Source organism: Hemitrygon akajei, unplaced genomic scaffold (genome assembly GCF_048418815.1).
Source record: "Hemitrygon akajei unplaced genomic scaffold, sHemAka1.3 Scf000088, whole genome shotgun sequence".
In the NCBI taxonomy this organism is placed as follows: Eukaryota; Metazoa; Chordata; class Chondrichthyes; order Myliobatiformes; family Dasyatidae; genus Hemitrygon; species Hemitrygon akajei.
The window spans coordinates 2,722,376-2,743,514 of record NW_027331974.1 but is presented as its reverse complement, the minus strand read 5'-3'; the positions used below and the strand labels follow the sequence as shown (position 1 = coordinate 2,743,514).

Here is a 21,139-nt window from a genome sequence, read left to right as displayed (position 1 = left end):
GGCCGTGCCCGTGGCTTTTGTCTGGCTGAGAGGCCAGACCACATTCCAAACCGTAAGGCTGCTCTCTCTCTCTCTTGCGATTCTCACAAAGGAGGGGGCTGGGGTCATAACAAACCTTTCTCTGTGTACGTTGTACAGTGTATGTTAATCAAAATGGCTTCTTTGTTTTGTTAAGAGTAGGAATGCTTCTCTGTATGATAAGTGCTTTCTCTCGCAGTTGTTTAGCTTTAGACTTGCTGATATCGGGATTGTATTCATTTGTTGACCAATGGGGAATGTTATTTTGTCTTGTGGGTCTGGGAGCGGGGGTTTCGCGGTCTTTTCAAGAGAGTCGGGGAGAAGATGCTGAGGAAGGTGGACGTGCGCCGCACTGCTCGGTCGACCACCTGGGTGGTCCCAGGTGCGAGGACGTGGAGGTCGGAGGAAAGTGACGAGGGGTCGAATGGTTCGATGGTTGAGCTCCAACGATGTGCACTAAACTGACTGAACTCTGATAAGTTGGCGCCTTTTACTTTATTTTCTTTTCCTTCATATATACTGTATTGCACAGTACTCTTTTAGTTCTAGTAAAATCTTTAACGGGTATTCCATAACGGTATCTGGTGTGAGTTTGATATGGTGTGTGTGCGCGCGGCAGAAACTTGATTCTCACAGCACCTGCGTGTACGGGAGGTGGGGTTGGTGAGTGGCTGGATCTCCTTTTCCCCTAGACATATACCAGCTTGTTGGGTGAGTGTTACATTTGTGGGGGCTCGTCCGGGATTGGATTGTCAGGTGCTGTGGAATCGCGCATGCAGCAGTGCGGAGATGGACAGAGATAAGATTGTTAGCTGGTGCAAGTTGGAAGATGTACCGGTGCAGTATGCCTGTGTAGTGAGCGGAGTGGATTTTCAAGTTTCGGGAGACGCGTTAGTGCGGGGGTTAAGTTTGGTAAAAGGTTTTGGGCAGGTAGAATTGGTAGCTAGACGGTGTGGTAAAGAGGTAGAGTCTTGTTGGGTGTTGGTTCGTATGAGTGCTGACGTCTTGAAGTTGGATCTGCCAGTGACGGTCAGTGTTCCGGGTGAGGCAGGGCCGTGGGGGCTCCACACCCTCTCCAAGGATGAGGATGATGAGACACCGGAGGAGGAGCTAGAACTAGAAGTGGCCCCCAGAGAGGTGCCCGTCAGTAGTAAAGGGAGGTCGGAGGAGGGAGGTGTGACCAGGCCCCGCCCCCCAGGTAGGGGGGAAGCCTCGGAGCTGGCAGCCGCACTTAACTCCCTAGTGGGAGTGGCCAAGAGGCCACGGCTGAAGCTGGGGGTGTTCTCCGGAGCCAAGCCTACTCCGGACAGGGATGTGAACTATGAGACCTGGATCGAGCATACGTCTTTGATGTTAGAGGAGTGGCCAGGTTCGGAGGAGGAGTGAGGCAGCGATTGGTGGGAAGTTTGAGGGGTTCGGCAGCCAAAGCAGTGCGGGAGTTGAAAGCTGAAAAGCCTGGGGCCTCAGTGGAGGAATGCATAGAAGTTTTGGAGGGAGCGTTTGGGTTGTCAGGGGAACCCTGGCTGCTTTTAGCAGAGTTCCAACGCCTGGAACAATGGAGAGGGGAAAAGCTCTCCGAGTACATATTTCGGATGGAGGGGATGCTTACGGGGTTGCAGCACCGGGGGGTAGTGAAGGCGCCTGACGTGGCTAGTGTGAGGATGAGTCAGATATTCAGTGGCTCTCTGGAGGAGAACAAGGTGGCGTGGACTATCCTGCAGGCTTATAGAAAGGACCCCCTTCCATCATTCGGGCAACTGATTAGAGACGTGAGGGAGGGAGAGGGCGGAAAAGGTGCTCGGGCCACCGGGAGCGATCCTCAGCGATACAGGAAGTGGTGGCTGGGTGGAGGACGGAGAACCCCCAGATGAGTCGGGACCCCCCTCTGGAGGGGAAGGACAGGGAAGGTACCCACTCCCGGGGGCATCCCGTGCAGTGGGTTGGGAGCGGGGTTAGTCCTGGGAGAGGAGGGGCAGCGTGTGCTTTAAATGTGGGAAAGAGGGGCATTTCAGGCGGGACTGTGGGCGGCCAAGGGTGTGCTATAGCTGTGGAGAGGAGGGACACTTTCGGTGGGATTGTGAGAGACAAGGAGTCCTGCGGAGGACAAGCCCCCCGCGACTAAGAAGGGAGAGGTGTCGGGAAACTTAGGAGAGGCTCAGTGAGGGAACGGATTGGAGCCTTTGGAGGAACACGTTCCCAGAGATCAGCCAGGGGACCACCGGGTGCCCACGCCTCTATTCCGGCTGGGTTGGTAGGACCCTGTTCCAGCGTGTGTCTACGGATAGAGGGAGTTTACGCGAAAGCTGTTCTTGATACGGGATCGCAAATCACCTTATTGTACCAGTCGTTCTACAACGAATATCTAAAGTATTTACCCGTAACCCCAATTGACGCCCTGCAGATTTGGGGTGTGAACGAGGGTGATTGCCCGTACGATGGGTACCTATCGGTGAGACTGAAGTTCTCGGAGGGCGATGTGGGAGTGTCTGAAGCCATTGAGACGTTGATGTTGGTGTGTCCTGACCCGGTGGAAACTGGTGGTGCTGCCCTCCTGGTGGGGACTAATTCCCCTGTTGTGTGACGGCTCCTGGGAGCTTGTAAGGAGAAAGCGGAGGAAGACTTTCTGGAGAACCTCTCGGTGCATCCAGTGTTTTGAGCGGTATTCGAAGAAGGGGTTGCCCCCCCAAGGGCTGGACCCCGAGTGTAATCGAGGGACAGTGTGGTGTACACAGGTGAGCCCCAAGGTGATCCGACCAGGGGAGGTAGCACTCGTGATGGGGACCCCCAGATTTCCTGGAGTGCCGACGGGCGAAGCCCTGTTAGTAGACGCCCCGGACGATCTTGAAGGGGAAACAGGATTTCCGGTGGGGGCGCTTGTGAGGCCCGAAGTGCAGAGACCAGGGGTGGTACATGCGAGGCGTATAGCCGTAAGTGTCAGGATCTCTACGGCAAGAGATATCACCTTTAAAAGGGGAATGCCACTGGCACATCTGTTCCTGTGATGGTAATGTCTAGTGCACCAGTTAGGACCCCTAACGGGGAGGGATCGGAGCATCGAAGGGAGCTAACCGCTGAAGCCTTTGACGTCGGGGATTCTCCTGTGTCGCCGGAGTGGAAACGCAGGCTGGTGGAGAAGATGGAAGCTGTTTTTTCTCGGGGCGAGTTTGATGTGGGCTGCTCCAAAAGCACTCGGCACACCATCCGGGTGACGGAGGACACCCCGTTCCGAGAGAGATCCCAGCGGCTGGCCCCGGCAGATGTTGAAGATGTGCGGCAGCACTTGTGCACATTGAAGGAAGCCGGAATTATAGCTGAGTCTCGAAGTCCCTATGCGTCCCCAGTAGTGGTGGCACGGAAGAAGAATGGGAGGGTGCTCATGTGCGTTGACTATAGGACTTTGAATCGGCGAACTGTTCCTGATCAATATACCGTCCCGAGGGTCGAGGATGCGTTGGCCTGCCTGAGCGGAGCGAAGTGGTTCAGTGTGCTGGACTTAAGAAGTGGGTATTACCAGATCCCGATAGGTGAGGGCGATAAAGAGAACGCAGCCTTTATCTGCCCGCTGGGGATCTTTCAGTTCGAACGAATGCCCCAAGGTATATCGGGGTCCCTAGCCACCTTCCAGAGGCTCCTGGAGAGGACTGTGGGGGATATGAATCTGTTGGAGGTGCTGGTGTACCTGGACGATTTGTTAGTGTTTGGATCGACTTTGGAGGACATGAAGAGCGGCTGTTAAGGGTATTAAGCTGGCTTTCCAGGAGGAAGGGCTGAAGCTTTCCCTGGACAAATGCCAGTTCTGCAAGTTGTCAGTCAGCTACGTTGGCCATATCATTTCACAAGAGGGAGTGGCTACTGATCCAACCAAGAGAGAGGCCGTGACCACCTGGCCGAGACCCCAGAAAGTGAGCGCTCTGTGCTCATTTTTGGGGTTCTGTGGGTATTACCGCATCCGGAGGAAGACCCTGCCAGCGTCGGCGGCTCCACTGTCGCACTTGCAGAGTGCGGGACCTCTGCATGTGTGTATGGATTTCCTGTCGATTGAGCCTGACACCAGCAACACTGCAAATGTCTTAGTCATCACCGATCATTACACTCGCTATGCTCAGGCATTTCCCATCAAGGATCAGAAGGCGACGACAGTGGTGAAGGTGTTATAAGAGAAGTATTTTGTTCATTATGGCCTTCCCAGACGGGTCCATAGTGATCAGGGCCGGGACTTTGAGAGCCACCTTATCCATGAATTACTGACTATGCTTGGGGTTGAGAAATCCAGGACTACCCCTTATCACCCACAGGGTGATCCTCAGCCAGAGAGGTTCAACAGGACCCTGTTGGACATGCTCAGGACGCTGAAGATTGGGCAGAAAAATAAGAGGAGTCGTATATTGGACAATCGGTTCACTGTTACAATGGTACTCGCAATGACGCTACAGGATATTCGCCCTATTATCTGATGTTCGGGCGGGAAGCAAGGTTGCCCATTGACTTGTGTTTTGGGGCTGAAGTGGGTGAATTACCCGGGAAGCCCTATCTAAAGTATGTGTCCGATAGGAGGAGGGAGTACGAGTTGGCCGAGGCTGTGGCTACCAAACAAAATCAGAGGAATAAGAGGAGATATGATCAAAAGGTGAAGTTTGCCCAATTATTGCCCGGTGACCGGGTCCTTTTACGGAACTTGGGACTCCCCGGTAAGCACAAGTTGGCAGATCGATGGGCGGCCAGCCCCGATGTAATAGAGAGCCAGATGCCGAACCTGCCAGTTTACCGGGTGAAACCCGAGGATGGGAAAGGGCCTATCAAGGTACTCCATCGGAATCACCTGCTGCCGCTGGGTCAAGCGGTGCGGGTAGACAAGGAGCCAGAGTGGGAGGTTGTGCCTAGTACAAGGTCTCTGCGAGGGCGCGGAGCGAGGGAGGAGGCCGCTGCTGAAGAGCCGGGACGGGTCCTTAACCCGGGAAAGGATACCGATTCGGAAGATGACGACTCAGATGAGTGGCCCCTGCTCCCATTCGCTGCCGCTCCAGTACCAGAAGAGGAGGCTCCTGGCCCTTCCCATACTGAGTTGGGCGAGAGGACGGAAGGTGTTTATGGTCAGATGGAGAGGCAGCCACTGTTGGGGGGAGAGAGGGTGGAACCCGAACGTGAGCCAGAGGGCTCTCAGGTGAGGGGGGAACTCCGTGAGGGAGGGGGTGAGGGTCTGACGGGTAGACCTGGAGTGTCCGAGGCAGAGGGTTCACAGGTGAAGAGGGAGCCCAGTGAGGGGGAGGATGAGGGTCCGACAGGAGTGTCCCCGTGGGGTCTGAGGCGGAAGGGTCAGCAGAAGGGGTATGGAGATCTCAGAGAAGTAGGCGCCCCCCGGAGCGGTTGACATATGTTGTGCCAGGAGAACCGAGTGTGATTTCTACTGCTCTGTGTAGTTATGTGTGGTGAACAGTAGTTCTGCCTTGTATGTGTACAATGTACTGTGTATGTAATCAAAATGGTTTCTTTGTTTTGTTAAGAGTAGGAATGCTTCTTTGTACGATAAGTGTTTTCTCTCGCAGTTGTTTAGCTTTAGACTTGCTGATATCGGGATAGTATTCATTTGTTGACCAATGGGGAATGTTATTTTGTCTTGTGGGTCTGGGAGCGGGGGTTTCGCGGTCTTTTCAGGGGAGTCGGGAAGAAGACGCTGAGGAAGGTGACGTGCACCGCACTGCTTGGTCGACCACGGGGGTGGTCCCAGATGCGAGGACGTGGAGGTCGAAGGAAAGTGACGAGGGCTCGAATGGTTCGATGATTGAGCTCCAACGATGTGCACTAAACTGACTGAAATTCGATAAGTTGGCGCCTTTTACTTTATTTTCTTTTCCTTCATATATATTGTATTGCATAGTACTCTTTCAGTTTTAGTAAAATCTTTGGTGACCAGAACTGTACACAATACTCCAAATTTGTCTTTACAAATGCCTTGTACAATTTTAACATTACATCCCAACTCCTATACTCAAGTCTGATTTATTAAGGCCAGCATACCGAAAGCTTTCTTCACCATCCTATCCACATGAGATTCCACCTTCAGGGAACTATGCACCATTATTTCTAGATCACTCTGTTCTACTGAATTCCTCAATGCCCTACCATTTACCATGTATGTCCTATATTGATTAGTCCTACCAAAATGTAGCACCTCACACTTATCAGCATTAAACTCCATCTGCCATCTTTCAGCCCACTCTTCTAACTGGCCGAAATTACACTGCAAGGTTTGAAAACCTGCTTCATTATCCACAACGCCACCTATATTATTTTCACCTGCAAACTTACTAATCCAATTTACCACCCCATCATCCAGATCATTACTGCATATGACAAACAACATTGGACCCTATATTCCGGAAAACTCAGCTCAGTGTCCATCACTGACACATTGCTGGTGAGGGGGATTTATCCTGTGAACTGTCCCTCTCTCACCCTCTCTTTCCATTATATTCCCGTGAACCCAGCCCAGTGTCCGACACTGACACATTGCTGGTGTGGGGGATTTATCCTGTGAACTGTCCTTCTCTCACCCTCTCTGTCCATTATATTCCTTTAAACTCAGCCCAGTGTTCGACACTGACACATTTCTTTTGAGGGGTTGGAGATTTATACTGTGATTTGTCTCTCTCTCACCCTCTCTGTCCATTATATTCCTGTGAACTCAGCCCAGTGTCCAACACTGACACATTGCTGGTCTAGTGGGATTTATCCTGTAAACTGTCCCTCTCTCACCCTCTCTGTCCATGATATTCCTGTAAACTCAGCCCAGTGTGCAACACTGACACATTGCTGGTGTGGGGGATTTATCCTGTAAACTGTCCCTCTCTCACCTCTCTGTCCATTATAACAATACAACAGTTACAGCAGGGGAACAGACGATCTTGGCTGTTATCGTCCTTGCTGAATGCTTACTCTCACCTAGTCCCTCCTACCTGCATTCAGTCCATAACCCTCCATTCCTTTCCTCTCCAGATACCCATCCAATTTTTTTTTAAATGACAAAATCGAACCTGCCTCTACCACTACTACTGGTAGTCATTCCACGCAGCTACCACTCTCTGAGTAAACAAGTTTCCTCTCGTGTTACCCCTAACATTTTGCCCCTTAACTTTCAACTCACGTCCTCTTGTTTGAATCTCCCCTACTCTCAATGGGAAAAGCCTATCCACATCAACTTTATCTATTCCCCTTATAATTTTAAATACCTCTATCAAGTACCCACTCAACCTTCTACACTCCAAAGAATAAAGTCCTAACTTGTTCTACCTTTCTTTGTAACTTAGGCGCTGAAACCCAGGTAACATTCTAGTAAATCTCCTCTGTACTCTCTCTATTTTGTTGACCTCATTCCTCTAATTCGGTGACGAGAACTGTACACAATACTCCAAATTTGGCCTCTCCAATGCCTTGTACGATTTTAACATTGCATCCCAACTCCTATACTCAATGCTCTGATTTATAAAGGCCAGCATACCAAAAGCTTCCTTCATTACCCTATCCACATGAGATTCCAGCTTCAGGGAACTATGCACCAATATTCCTAGATCACTCTGTTCTACTGCATTCCTCAGTGTCCTACCATTTACCATGTATGTCCTATTTTGATTAGTCCTACCAAAATGTAGCACCTCTGCACTTATCAGCATTAAACTCCATCTGCCTTCTTTCAGCCCACTCTTCTAAGTGGCCTAAATCTCGCTGCAAGGTTTGAAAACCTACTTCATTATGCCCAACGCCACCTATTTTAGTATCATCTGCATACTTACTAATCCAATTTACCACCCCATCCTGATCATTTATGCATATGACAAACAACATTGGACCCAGAACAAATCCCTGAGGCACACCACCAGTCACCAGCCTCGAACCTGACAAGCAGTTATCCACCACTACTCTCTGTCATCTCCCATCCAGCCACTGTTGAATCCATTTTACTACTACAATATTAGTACCTAACGATTGAACCTTCCATGTGGAACCTTTTCAAAGGCCTTACTGAAGTCTATTTTGACAACATCCACTGCTTTACCCTTGTCAACTTGCCTTGTAACCTCTGCCAAAAATTCAATTAAATTTGTCAAACATGACCTTCCACGCACAAATCCATGTTGACTGTTCCTAATCAGACCGTGTCTATCCAGATAATTGTATATACCATCTTTAAGAGTACTTTCCATTAATTTACCCTTCATTTACATCAAACTTACGGGCCGATAATTGCTAGGTGTACTCTTAGAACCCTTTTTAAACAATGGAACCACATGAGCAATATGCCAATTCTCCGCCACCATCCCCATTTCTCGTGACACTTAAAATAATCCTGTCAAAGCCCCTGATTCTCTAAGGGATCAATTTTATCCCTCACTATCCTTTTGCTATTAATATAACTGTAGAAACCCTTTGGATTTATTTTCACCTTACTTGCCAAAGCAACCTCATATCTCCTTTTAGCTTTTCTGATTTCATTCTTAAGTTTCTTTTAACATCCTTTATATTCCTCGAGCACCTCATTTACGCTATGCTGCCTATATTTATTGCAGATCTCTCTCTTTTTCCGAACTAAGTTTCCAATATCCCTTGAAAACCATGGCTCTCTCAAACTTTTAACCTTCCCTTTCAACCTAATAGGAACATAAAGATTCTGTACCCTCAAAATTTCACCTTTAAATTATCTCCTTTTCTCTATTACATCCTTCCCATAGAACATTTGTTCCAATCCACTCCTTCTAAATCCATTCGCTTTTCCTCAAAGTTAACCTTTCCCCAATCAAAAATCTCAACCCTGGATCCAGTCCTATCCTTCTCCATAATTATATTGAAACTAATGGTATTGTGATCACTGGACCCGAAGTTCCCCAACACATACCTGTGTCACCTGACCTGTCTCATTCCCTAACAGGAGATCCTGCACTGCTCCTTCTTTATTTGGTACCTCTATGTATTGCTGTAAAAAGCTATCGTGCACACATTTTACAAACTCCAAACCATCCAGCCCTTTTACAGAATGGGCTTCCCAGTCTATGTGTGGAAAATTAAAATCTCCCACAATGACAACCCTGTGCTTACTACTCCTATCTCCTATCTGCTATCTCCTTGCAAATTTGCTCCTCCAATTCTCATTCCCCATTAAGTGGTCTATAATACACCCCTATAAGTGTTACTACACCTTTCCCATTCCTCAATTCCACCCATATAGACTCCCTAGATGAGCCCTCTAATCTATCCTGCCAGAGCACCGCTGTAATATTTTCTCTGACAAGCAATGCACTGCCTCCCCCTCTTGCCCCTCCAATTCTATCATACCTGAAGCATGAAATCCAGGAATATTTAGTTGCCAATCACACCCCTCCTGCAACCATGTTTCACTAATAGCTACAACATCATATTTCCAGTTACCAATCCATGCTCTAAGCTCATCCACCTTTCTTACAATGCTCCTATCATTAAAATAGATGCATTTAAGAAACTCTCCACCTCTTCCTCTCTGTTTATCCCTAACGGTGTAAACAACTTTATTTTCTTTTTCTTCCTTCGCCCTTACCTTTGGTCTGAGCGCTCCCCTTCTCTGTCACCTCCCTATCCTGCCTCACACACTATCTACTAGCTTTCTCTATTTGTGAACTTACCTCCTCTCTCCTCGGCTCTTCAATTTGATTCCCACCTCCCAACCATTCTAGTTTAATGTCTCCCCAGTAGCCTTTGCAAATCTCCCCGCCAGGATGTTGGTCCCCATAGGATTCAAGTGCAACCCGTCCTTTTTGTACAGGTCACACCTGCCCCAAAAGGGGTCCCAATGATCCAGAAGTTTGAATCCCTGCCCTCTGCTCCAATCTGTCAGCCACGCATTTATCCTCCACCTCATTCCATTCCTACTCTCACTATCACGTGGCACAGGCAGTAATCCTGAGATTACTACCTTTGCGGTCCTTCTCAACTCCCTTCCTGACTCCCTATATTCTCCTTTAAGGACCTCTTCCCTTTTCCTACCTATGTCATTGGTACCTATACCTCCTCACACTCCCACTTCAGGATATCTTGAATGCGAGCAGAAACATCTCGGACCCTGGCATCAGGGAGGCAAACTACCATCCGGGTCTCCTGATTACGTCCACAGAATCGCCCATCTGACCCCCTAACTATCGAGTCCCCTATTACTACAGCCTTCCTCTTCCTTTCCCTACCCTTCTAAGCTACAGGGCCGGACTCTGTGCCAGAGGCACGGCCACTGTTGCTTCCCCCAGGTAGGTTGTCCCACCCCCCCAACAGTACTCAAACATGAGTACTTATTGTCAAGGGGTGCAGCCACAGTGGTACTCTCTAGTACCTGACTCTTCCCCTTCCCTCTCCTGACTGTGACCCACCTGTCTGCCTCCCGTGGCCCCAGTGTGACCACCTGTCTGTAACTCCTCTCTATCAACTCCTCACTCTCCCTGACCAGATGAAGGTAATCGAGCTGCAGCTCCAGTTCCCTAGCACGGTCCCTTAGGAGCTGCAGCTCGGTGCACCTGGCGCAGATGTAGACGTCCGGGAGGCTCGGAGACTCCAGGACCTCCCACATCCGACACCGAGAACAACAAGCTGCCCTCACACTCATACTTCCCCTTTCCTCAAATAACTGGAAAAATTGAAAACTAAACCTACCTTGCCTCACCCGCTTCAGCCTAAACCCGTTGAGCCAAAGCCCTTAAGCCTTCCCTCTGCTTCCGGCTCACCCCGCTGCCCGCAAAACAGTGCTGCCCGCTGTATAAGGCTGTGTTCCTTTTAACTCTTCCCCGCTTCACTACCCGACGTCATACACCTGCGCAATCCTGCCTCTCTTAACCCTGATGAGAAGAGAAAATCAAAATGGCTCCCCCCGCACTCCCGCTCCGATTCCCAGACTTCCTTCTCCAAATTAAACCTGAATTAGGATTTCTGACCTTTTGAATCTTCCGCACTTCCCTGTCCGACGTCACACACCTGCGCAGTCCTGCCTCTCTTAACTCCGATGAGAAGAAGAGAAAATCAAAATGGCTCCCCCCGCACTCCCGCTCCGATTCCCAGACTTCCTTCTCCAAATTAAACCTGAATTAGGATTTCTGACCTTTTGAATCTTCCGCGCTTCCCTGTCCGACGTCACACACCTGCGCAGTCCTGCCTCTCTTAACTCCGATGAGAAGAAAAGAAAATCAAAATGGCTCCCCCCACACTCCTGCTCCGATTCCCAGACTTGCTTCTCCAAATGATTGCGCTATCGGCCTTCTCCCCGGGGCTTGATTACCCACCAGTATAACTTATCCCGACCGGAGAGAAAAGCCATGGAGAAGAACATTAGCGAGTCCCTCGTGGCAGGTATTATTAGACCTTCATCCTCCCCGGTGGCGCTGGTTTCTTCTTTGTCGAAAAGAAAGATGGAGTGCTTCATCCTTGTATTGATTCCCGAGGCATAAACAGTATAACCGTTAAGAATATGTACCCACTACTCCTCATTAACTCGGCATTTGAACCACTTCACGGAGATACCATCTTCTTGAAGTTGGACCTTCGTAGCGCCTACCATCCAGTCAGGATGAGGAAGGGAGACGGCATTTAATACACCATTAGGCCACTTGGAATACTTGGTCATGTCGTTTTGCCTCACCAATGCCCTTGCTGTTTTTCAAACCCTAATCAATGACGTACTGAGGGACTTTTTTAATTGCTTCGTATTCGTCTACCTAGATGATATCTTAATATTTTCTAGCAGCCCCCAGAAACACATTCACCATATCCGACTAGTCCTCCAGAGACTGTGGGAGAACTTGTGAAGGCGGAGAAATGCGAGTTGCACGTCCCTTCGGTCAGCTTCCTGAGCTACATCATTGAGAGTGGGCTGGTGAGGGCAGACCCTGAGAAGATCCGGGCAGTGGAAGAATGGCTCAGACCCACGATCCACAACCAACCTCAGCGGTGTTTGGGGTTTGCAAACTTTTATCGCTGATTTATCACGGATTATAGTCGGGTGGCAACGCCCCTTACCCGACTTATATCGCCAACAACACCTTTTCTTTGGGACTCCGAGGCCGGTTCAGCATTCACTGAACTGAAGAGGTGTTTCACGAGCGCTCCCATCCTGGTCCAACCGGACCCCTCCTGTCAATTCATTGTAGAGGTTGGTGCCTCCAACTCCGGAGTAGGAGCAGTCCTGTCCCAACGATCAAACCCGGACGAAAAGCTTCATCCCCTTGCCTTCTTCTCTCGCCGACTGTCCCCCGCCGAGCGGAATTACAACGTGGGGAATCGGGAACTACTGGCGGTCAAGCTAGCATTGGAGGAGTGGAGGTACTGGCTGGAGGGGGTGTAAGTGTCATCAACCTCACAGTAGCATGACTTAAGCTACCTAAGTCTATGCACGGGTCTGTTGCCGGGGTCAGGGTCATCCCCTTGGGCCTCTTTTACTTTGGATTCGATCTCCCAAGTGAGGACTGGCTCCCTACAGGTACTTTTCACGTTTCCCAATTTAAACAAGTTTCCGTCAGACCCTTGTGTCCTCTGTCCAAAACCCCTCCACCCGCCCGAATCATCGACAACCATCCACACACACCGTCCGGCGGCTACTGGATGTGCGCCGTCGGGGCAGGGGTCTCCAATATCTGGTGAACTGGGAAGGATACAGCCCAGAGGAACATTCCTGGGTTCCCCGTTCCTTCATCCTGGACCCTTACCTCATCCAGGACTTCCATCGGGACCATCCGGACAAGCCTGGAGGCTCCCATTTGGGGGAGGGGGGCCGTACTATCAGGGCCCCGTCTGGCAATCCCCCATCTTGCTATTATCCCCTTGTTTTGGCCTTAATCCCCTCGTCTGAATTCCAATTGTTCCCAGTCCATTAATTTACAGCACAGCTGGTTTCCATCAGTGAACACAGGATGAGAACCCTGGCCTCACAGCAATGAGCTGCCAGATCGTTGCTCAATTCTAGTGAGTGTAAACTTCGTTTCCTGATCCCTTAGGACTGTCAGTTCCTAGCTCCGCATCATTCCCTGGATATTCTACGTGAACCTTGTCTCCGATTAAAGACTCTCCTGGGCATCTGCTCCACGTTCGCCACTGTGCCAGCGCCTCTCGAGCCTGTCCCCGTGCCTGTGTCCTGCACTTGGGTTCGTCCTCAGTCACGTCCTTGCAACACAGATAGGTACCTGGATGACAGAAAATCCAGTGGGAAATGATGGATGGGAGGGTCAGGTTGATCTTAGTGTAGATTGAAATTTCACACAACATTGTGGGCCTAAGGGCGTGTAATGTGTCGTAGTGTTTGATATTCCATATTCTAAATGTTCATATGTCCATCTAGTTTGGCGTGGAACAGTGTCAGCTGTATTTAAACCCTGCGTTGCCTGAGGAGTGTTTTCATTGACCAGTCCACCTTTACACCAGAAAAGATGTCATTTATAACAGGAGATCAGTTCGAATGTGAGATCATCGGGCTTTATCCTTTTCCGATATCGGGGAGCTGTTGAGTTTATGCCAAGGAATGAACTCCAATCTGCAGAAAAAGAGCTCACTTCATTTTACCAGGTCTGCCTCCAGTAAAGAGAAAATCCACTACCCTCTGTGCCCTAAGAGGCCGGTAGCAAGGAGGTAAACATTTCACAGGGAAAGGGATGGGCATGCCCACCTCCCTTTGGACAATTACCTCACCACAGAGATAAAGTTTCAAAACAACACCAAAGCGTTTCATCTGTTCTGTCGGTACTCTGGGGATTTCCAATTACACACTATTTATATGACAGCTGATAATGCACCCTGCTGACACAGTCACTGTATTACATCTTCTTAAAGCTGTTATTTGCTTTCATGAGAGTTCTGAATCTTTGGTGTTGCATGGAGATTGGCAAGTGTATAAATTGGAGGTTGCGAGAGACTTCTTCCTCTGATTTTCATTGGGACCGATTGTCAGCTGCTGAAATTGTTTGATTAACTCACTCAGAAAATGTTGGAAACTTTTTACCACATCAAGGTTACCTACTATTTGATCATTTTGGCTATCGCTGTGCCGGGTAAGCAATATTAAATGGTGTGCTATGTTTTACCGAATGTCAAGAAAGCTGTGCTCAGCACTGTAGTTGATGATACTGAAAAGCTATTTAATGAAACACCTAAGTTGTTTGAGTGAAATTTCCTGCAGATGGCATAAAAAAGAAAGAGAAAAAAAACATGTATGATTTGCGTTGGGTGAAATTCTGTCTGATATTAAACAATTGTGCAATAAAAAGATCAGTGGAAGGTTTATATTCTTTAGAATATTCCAGTTTGTGAATGGATGTTCACTGTGATGGGAAATACATGGCGGAACATTTCCAAACGAAATTCTGAAACTGATTCAGATACGACAGAGCCTTGTAAATGTACCCAGTGCTCAACACCTGGTTCACTTAATTCAGTATTACAACCAGCGATTGTGATCAATTTAACTGGGAATGTTTATTTGTGAATCACATGCTCCCGTTTCTCAGTAGAGGCCAGAAAACAAGGAATATAGTAAAATACGAAAGCCGTTCAGGATTATTCATGTCCTTTTGCTCAGTACTTTGTTGAACCACCTCTCCCAGCAGTTACAGCCAGTAGTCTTTTTGGACACGACTCTGCTAGTTTTGCACAGCGTGATGGAGCAAGATGTCCCACACCTTCTTGCAAAAGTGCTCAGTCTGTGCCAGGTCAGATGCGCAGCCGCGGTGGACAGCATCTAGAGGTCCTGCCGGAGATTTTCCATCAGCTTCTGTTCAGGACTCTGAGTGGGTGACTCAAACACATCAATGTTCTTCATTTGAAGCCCCTCCACGGTTGCTCTGGCAGTGTGATTTGGGTTGTTGATCTGCTCAAAGAAATCTTTCCCCCCAGCTTAAGCTTTCTGACTGAGGTAAGCAGGTTCTCATCCAGGATCTCTCTATGTTTAGCACATTCATCTCCTCATCAATCCTGACTGATTTCCAGTTCCTTCTGCTGAAAAGCATCTCTATAGGATGATGGCCACGTAAAACGCATCGGTAAGAACATATTTTTACCTATAGAGACTTTGCAAAGCGTCACTTACAACATACTGTATGGGTGTGGAAGAAGGTCTTGTGTTCGGATCAGACTGAAGTGGAAATCTTTGGGCACAACAATGAGCAGCTTCTGTGGCGTAAATCTAATACTGTACATTAGACAGACAATACCATCCCTACTGTAAAGTGTGGCGAAGGTAGCGACTTGCTGTGGAGATGCTTTTCAGCAGCAGAGACTGGAAATCTGGTCAGGACTGATGAGAAGATGAATGCTGGTGAATACAGAGAGATCATCCGTAAAATCCTCTGGCAGGAAGTTTAAACTGGGTAGGAAGTTCGTCTTTCAACAGAACAACATCCCAAATCACGTTGCCAGATGCGGTCATTTACTTTCTCGCAATATTTTATATTCCCGGTGTTCATTAGCGAGGTGATATGCGATAACTTCTTGACCTTTACTGAATGAAGTATGTTAATCAGGGCACACCTTCCTGTGCAGTGGCAATCCAGTAACATTTAGAGTGAAGAAGCTGAATGTCAAACACATTAACAATCAACACATTCAAATTTTGTCTCAAAGGCACTTCCAAAATGCAAATGTGCTCAGAATCACTTGCATAATAACTTGGTAGCTTCATTGACTAATTGCTGATTGTTAATCTGTATTACTTCTCAATAAGAGGGAATGCAGCTTAATAATGTTTCAACAAAATATATGAACTAACACAGTGAAGACATACAACCCAGCTTACCATGAAACAGTCCCCCCTTCTTAAGTCTTTTTCTTTACCTTCTGGCATTGGGTCTCTATATTGATCAATATCAGAAGATAGATAGATAGATAGATAGATACTTTATTCATCCCCATGGGGAAATTCAACTGTTTTTCCAATGTCCCATACACTTGTTGTAGCAAAACTAATTACATACAATACTTAACTCAGTAAAAAAATATGATATGCATCTAAATCACTATCTCAAAAAGCATTAATAATAGCTTTTAAAAAGTTCTTAACTCCTGGCGGTTGAATTGTAAAGCCTAATGGCATTGGGGAGTATTGACCTCTTCATCCTGTCTGAGGAGCATTGCATCGATAGTAACCTGTCGCTGAAACTGCTTCTCTGTCTGTGGATGGTGCTATGTAGAGGATTTTCAGAGTTTTCCATAATTGACCGTAGCCTACTCAGCGCCCTTCGCTCAGCTACCGATGTTAAACTCTCCAGTACTTTGCCCACGACAGAGCCCGCCTTCCTTACCAGCTTATTAAGACGTGAGGCGTCCCTCTTCTTAATGCTTCCTCCCCAACACGCCACCACAAAGAAGAGGGCGCTCTCCACAACTGACCTATAGAACATCTTCAGCATCTCACTACAGACATTGAATGACGCCAACCTTCTAAGGAAGTACAGTCGACTCTGTGCCTTCCTGCACAAGGCATCTGTGTTGGCAGTCCAGTCTAGCTTCTCGTCTAACTGTAGTCCCAGATACTTGTAGGTCTTAACCTGCTCCACACATTCTCCATTAATGATCACTGGCTCCATATGAGGCCTAGATCTCCTAAAGTCCACCACCATCTCCTTGGTCTTGGTGATATTGAGACGCAGCTAGTTTGAGTTGCACCATATCAAAATCAGAACCATGTTTAATATCAGTGGCGTATGTCACAAGATTTATCAGCTTCACAACAGCAGTACAATGAAAGACATGATAAATAAGTACAGGGAAGAAAAAAAATCCAAGTTACATTAAGTTTATATATTTCTATTAAACAGTTAAGTTAAAATAAATAGTGCGGAAAAGCAAATTAAAACGTAGTGAGGTCGTGTTCATCGGTTCAATATCTATTTAGCAATCGGTTGGCAGAGGGGAAGAAAGCTGTTCCTAATTCGGTGAGTGTGTGCCTTCAGGCTTCTGTACCTCCTTCCCAACAGCAACAATGAGAAGAGGACACGTCCTGGGTGGTGAGGATCCACAATGATGGACACCGCCTTCCTAAGGCACTGCTCCATGAAGATGTCTTGTACACTACGGAGGCTGGTACCCATGATGGTGCTGACTAATTTTACAAGTTTCTGCAACTTACTTCGATCTTGTTCAGTAGCCCCTCCCATATCAGACGGCGTTGCAGCCAGTCCGAATGCTCTATCTCCGGTACACTTGCAGAAGTTTTCGAGTGTTTTAGTTGATAAACCAAATCTCCTCAAACTCCCAATGAAATATTGCCGCTGTCTTGCTTTCTTTATAGCTGCAAACATATGTTCCGTCCAGGTTAGGCCCACAGATATACTGACACCCTGAAACTTGAAGTTGCTCACTCTCCTGGCAAGTTAATTGGTGAAGTCGAGAGACAAACGACAGAAATCTCTAGCGATAATAAGATATACAGGTTGTAACTAATCCCATTGGAACATTGATAGGCCTAACTAGAGTAGACATGGAGAGGACGTTTGTGGTAGTGAGGGAATCTAGGACCAGAGGACACAGAGCAGGAGGATGCCTATTCACTGAAAAGTTGAGGAGGAATTTCTCAAGCGAAAGGTTGGTGACTATGTGGAATCCATTTGCCTCAGACGATTATGAAAGCTAACCCATTGGGTATATTTAAAGGGGAGGTTGATATGTCCTTCATTGGTCAGGGTGTGAAAGGTTACGGGGATAAGGCGGGAGAAGGGGTTGAGAGGGATAATAAATCAGCTACGATGGAATGGGGGAGCAGACTCGATCTGTCAAATGCCCCGATTCTGCTCCCATGTCTCCTGGTCTTATGGCATTATGGGAGCGATAAGGAAGCGGCCAGTCGATTCCGTAAGGGTCGGAAGGGTCAGAGATCAGGAGAGAACTGCAGAAACCCGGAAGTGGAAAGCCGGCAGCGGACTGTGAACTTACACTTCACCATTCGATACTTCATCAGAGATGATTAGTTTCAAAGTGGAATTGTAGATAGGATAATGTTATCAAGCTCGTTATCTTCGGGACAAGGGGAAAAATGGAAAATCCAAGAAACGATCAGCAGGTTTGTCCGCATCCATGGGAAGAGTAGGAAAATAAAGAGCCTTTCTTTTGATGCACCTTTCTGACCAGGTTTCCCGTCTCTGATGTTGCCTTAACCACTTTCATTCAATTTCATCATTGCCGGTTACATCTGAGAGTGAAGGAGAGCCCAGGTGATGTCTCCTGCTCTGTATGTTGTTCATCCTGTATCCATCCATTTGTCCATTCCATTCATCCATTGACCCGTAACATCGCCCAGAGTTCATCCCTCTGACTACCCCGCTTCCACTCGGAGAGCGGCCCCCCTTACACACTCACCCTGCAGCAGCAAGTGGGACCTACAACTCCAAACCAGTTCCGAAGAACGACTTCGAGTTAATACATTAACTAGACTTCTCTGCCGTCGGCTGAGACCCGAGAGCCAAATACTTCTGGAACATTCGGTCTGGGTCAACAATTTCGGAAACTGTATTGTTTTGTAACTTTAGTCTTTTCAGTCCTAATTTTTTACATCCTGATGTTCAAAGTTCAAAGTAAATTTCTGATCAGATATGCATATATCGCCGTATACCAACTTGAGATTCGTTTTCTTACGGGCATTGACAGGAATATTAAGAAATGCAACATAATTCATAGCAGAATAAGACAAAGTTCTGATTCCATACCTGTTTTCTCTTCTCTGACGCCCAGTGAACATAGTGGCGATTGCAATCCTGTCCCGGGGGAAGTGCGGCCTCTCCACGTGCACCACACGCTACCTGGTTGCCATGGCAGCGGCGGATCTGACGGCTGTTGTCACTGCATTCTGCACACGAATCAAGAACTATTCCACGGGATCCTTCCTGGAGACGTATCCCTTGTGTAGCATTATCTTTGTACTGCAATGTGCTTCCAGAGACTGTTCGGTCTGGCTCACCGTCACCTTCACCTTCGATCGGTTTGTCGCCATTTGTTGTCAGAAGTTAAAAGCCAGCTATTGCACAGGAAAGACTGCGGCCTTGGTTCTCGTGATCATCTCCGTTGTTATGTGTTTTAAAAATATCCCCTTCTATTTCGTTTATAAGCCAAGAGAGATACTCGATGGTGTATTGTGGTTTTGTAAGGCCATTCCAGCTTATTTCATTGAACACCAGTGGGTGAGCTTTGACCGATTCGACAAGAGTTTAACCCCTCTGATTCCATTCGCACTAATTCTGATCCTCAACGCCCTGAGGGTCCGGCACATTTTAGCGGCCAGTCGGGTTCGTATGGGACTGAGGGGTCAGAGAAAGGGGGAGAAATGCAGTGACCCGGAAATGGAAAGCAGGCGGCGCTCTGCCATCCTCCTCTTCACCATATCCGGCAGCTTTATCATTTTGTGGTTGGCGACTGTTGTCAATTTCTTCATGTATAACCTCGGAGGAACAGATCCCAATAGTTATACCGATTCTGAATTTATCTTAAAGTCACTTGGATACATGTTACAGAACTTAAGTCTGTGCACGAACACATTTATATATGGAGTAACACAGTCTAAGTTCAGACAGCAGTTGATAGCAGCAGTTAAATGGCCAGTGATCACAATTGTACGCTTAATCTGGAGACAAAACAACTGACGGCAGCCAATGGCCCCGGACTGTGATGTGATACTGAACTCCAGATATTGTGACAATAATAACTCGCTGAAAATAATACCGATAGCGACCAGAATGTTAATTCAACAGAGGCCAGAATGTTAGATCGACAATTTCACTGTTTATGCTTTGGAGCAGTCACATTTCAAGATTCATGATTCAGGTTTAATGATTGAATAATATCATTCTCTGTAGAGAAGTGTAAGGAGAGCAAAGTGTTTGTTACTCCAGATCTAATACAGCACAAAAACCATAAAATATAAAATACACAGCAGGATATCAGGACTTACCTCTCAGGAATTACTTTCACCAGAGAAAACAGGAATCAGCAACCCATGCAAGCAGATATAATTCTGATAAGGAGTATACACCAGTAAACTTCAATGAGAGAGCGACCCAGAAAAACGGAGACGTCAGCACTATTGAGGAAAACGTTAACCAATGGAAGAGTCTGACTCCCCATGGAAGACATCCCCACAGTCTGAGCAGACTAGATGTCGACAAGGAGGCGTCGAACGCCTCGCTCAGGGATGGAGATCTCTTCCCAGAAACAGAAGTTTTCCTTGCAGCAATACAGAACCGGGTGGTTAACACACACAAAAAATCAAAAATACATAAAACGACCAAAAATTCAGAAAGCTTGCTTTAAAATGCAAACTCACAAAATAAATCAGTCCTGATTATAAATACAAGCCTGATCCAGGTCTGGAGTCAGAATAACACAAATGATATGATGACCGATCAGTTATTACAGATCAGGCCGTCCATAAGAACCGCCCGGATATAATAATCCAGGATAAACAAGCAAGAACCATTTGTTTAATAGATATAGCCATTCCAAACACACATAATTTACAGAAATCAATCAGCGAAAATCAACAGAAATATGCTGAATTAGAATAGGAAATTGAAAGTCTTTGGCACATGACCGGGGTATACATTGTCCCGATATTTATATCTGCAACTGGTATCACGCTGAAGTCACTAAGCAATGGTATTAAACAATTAGGGAGCCACCATACTAAGCACCACTGGAACGGCCGGAATGTTTGTAGCAATTGGGAAATGAGTGTGCTTGTCTCTGACCGTACCTTAGGTTATACCAGCTTGAGCTGCGAAAAAAAAACAAATAATAAAAATGATTTAAAAAGCCAATCAATATAAACAATTGAGATCGTTTATATAGAAAGATTGTTTATGATCATTACATGACGCCGTGCTGTGAGTGACGGGAAATGATACAGTAGTGGTGGAGTTAGTGAGTGGAGGTGTTGATCACTCATACTGCTCGGGGTAAGTAACTGTTTTTGTGTCTGATGGCCCTGCCGTGGATATCACGTTGCATCCTCCCTGATGGGATGGGATATACAGACTACGTAAGGGTGTGTGGGGTTCTTCATTATGTTACTGGTCATTTACCGGCATCTTTCTCGATATATGTCATTGATGGGTGTAGCCTGGTTGACTACACGTTGGGAAGTTTTGACTAC

At 47.3% G+C, this 21,139-nt stretch overlaps 1 protein-coding gene across 1 annotated transcript; it reads left to right on the top strand.

Moving 5' to 3' along the window:
- Window positions 1-17,744: 17,744 nt before the first annotated feature.
- On the top strand, window positions 17,745-19,631 carry LOC140722766 (probable G-protein coupled receptor 139). Its single transcript, XM_073037446.1, has 2 exons — window positions 17,745-17,850; window positions 18,727-19,631. The coding sequence occupies exons 1-2, from the start codon at window positions 17,745-17,747 to the stop codon at window positions 19,629-19,631; spliced, it is 1,011 nt and encodes a 336-aa protein (XP_072893547.1).
- The last annotated feature ends 1,508 nt before the right edge of the window (window positions 19,632-21,139 follow it).

What these genes read in the sequence shown, in the direction of transcription:
- LOC140722766 (XM_073037446.1), top strand. Translation starts at nt 17,745, where the DNA reads ATGGAATGGGGGAGCAGACTCGATCTGTCAAATGCCCCGATTCTGCTC. An exon ending in GGAAGCGGCCAGTCGATTCC is followed by an intron (nt 17,851 to 18,726) that starts GTAAGGGTCGGA and finishes TCTGACGCCCAG; the next exon opens with TGAACATAGTGGCGATTGCA.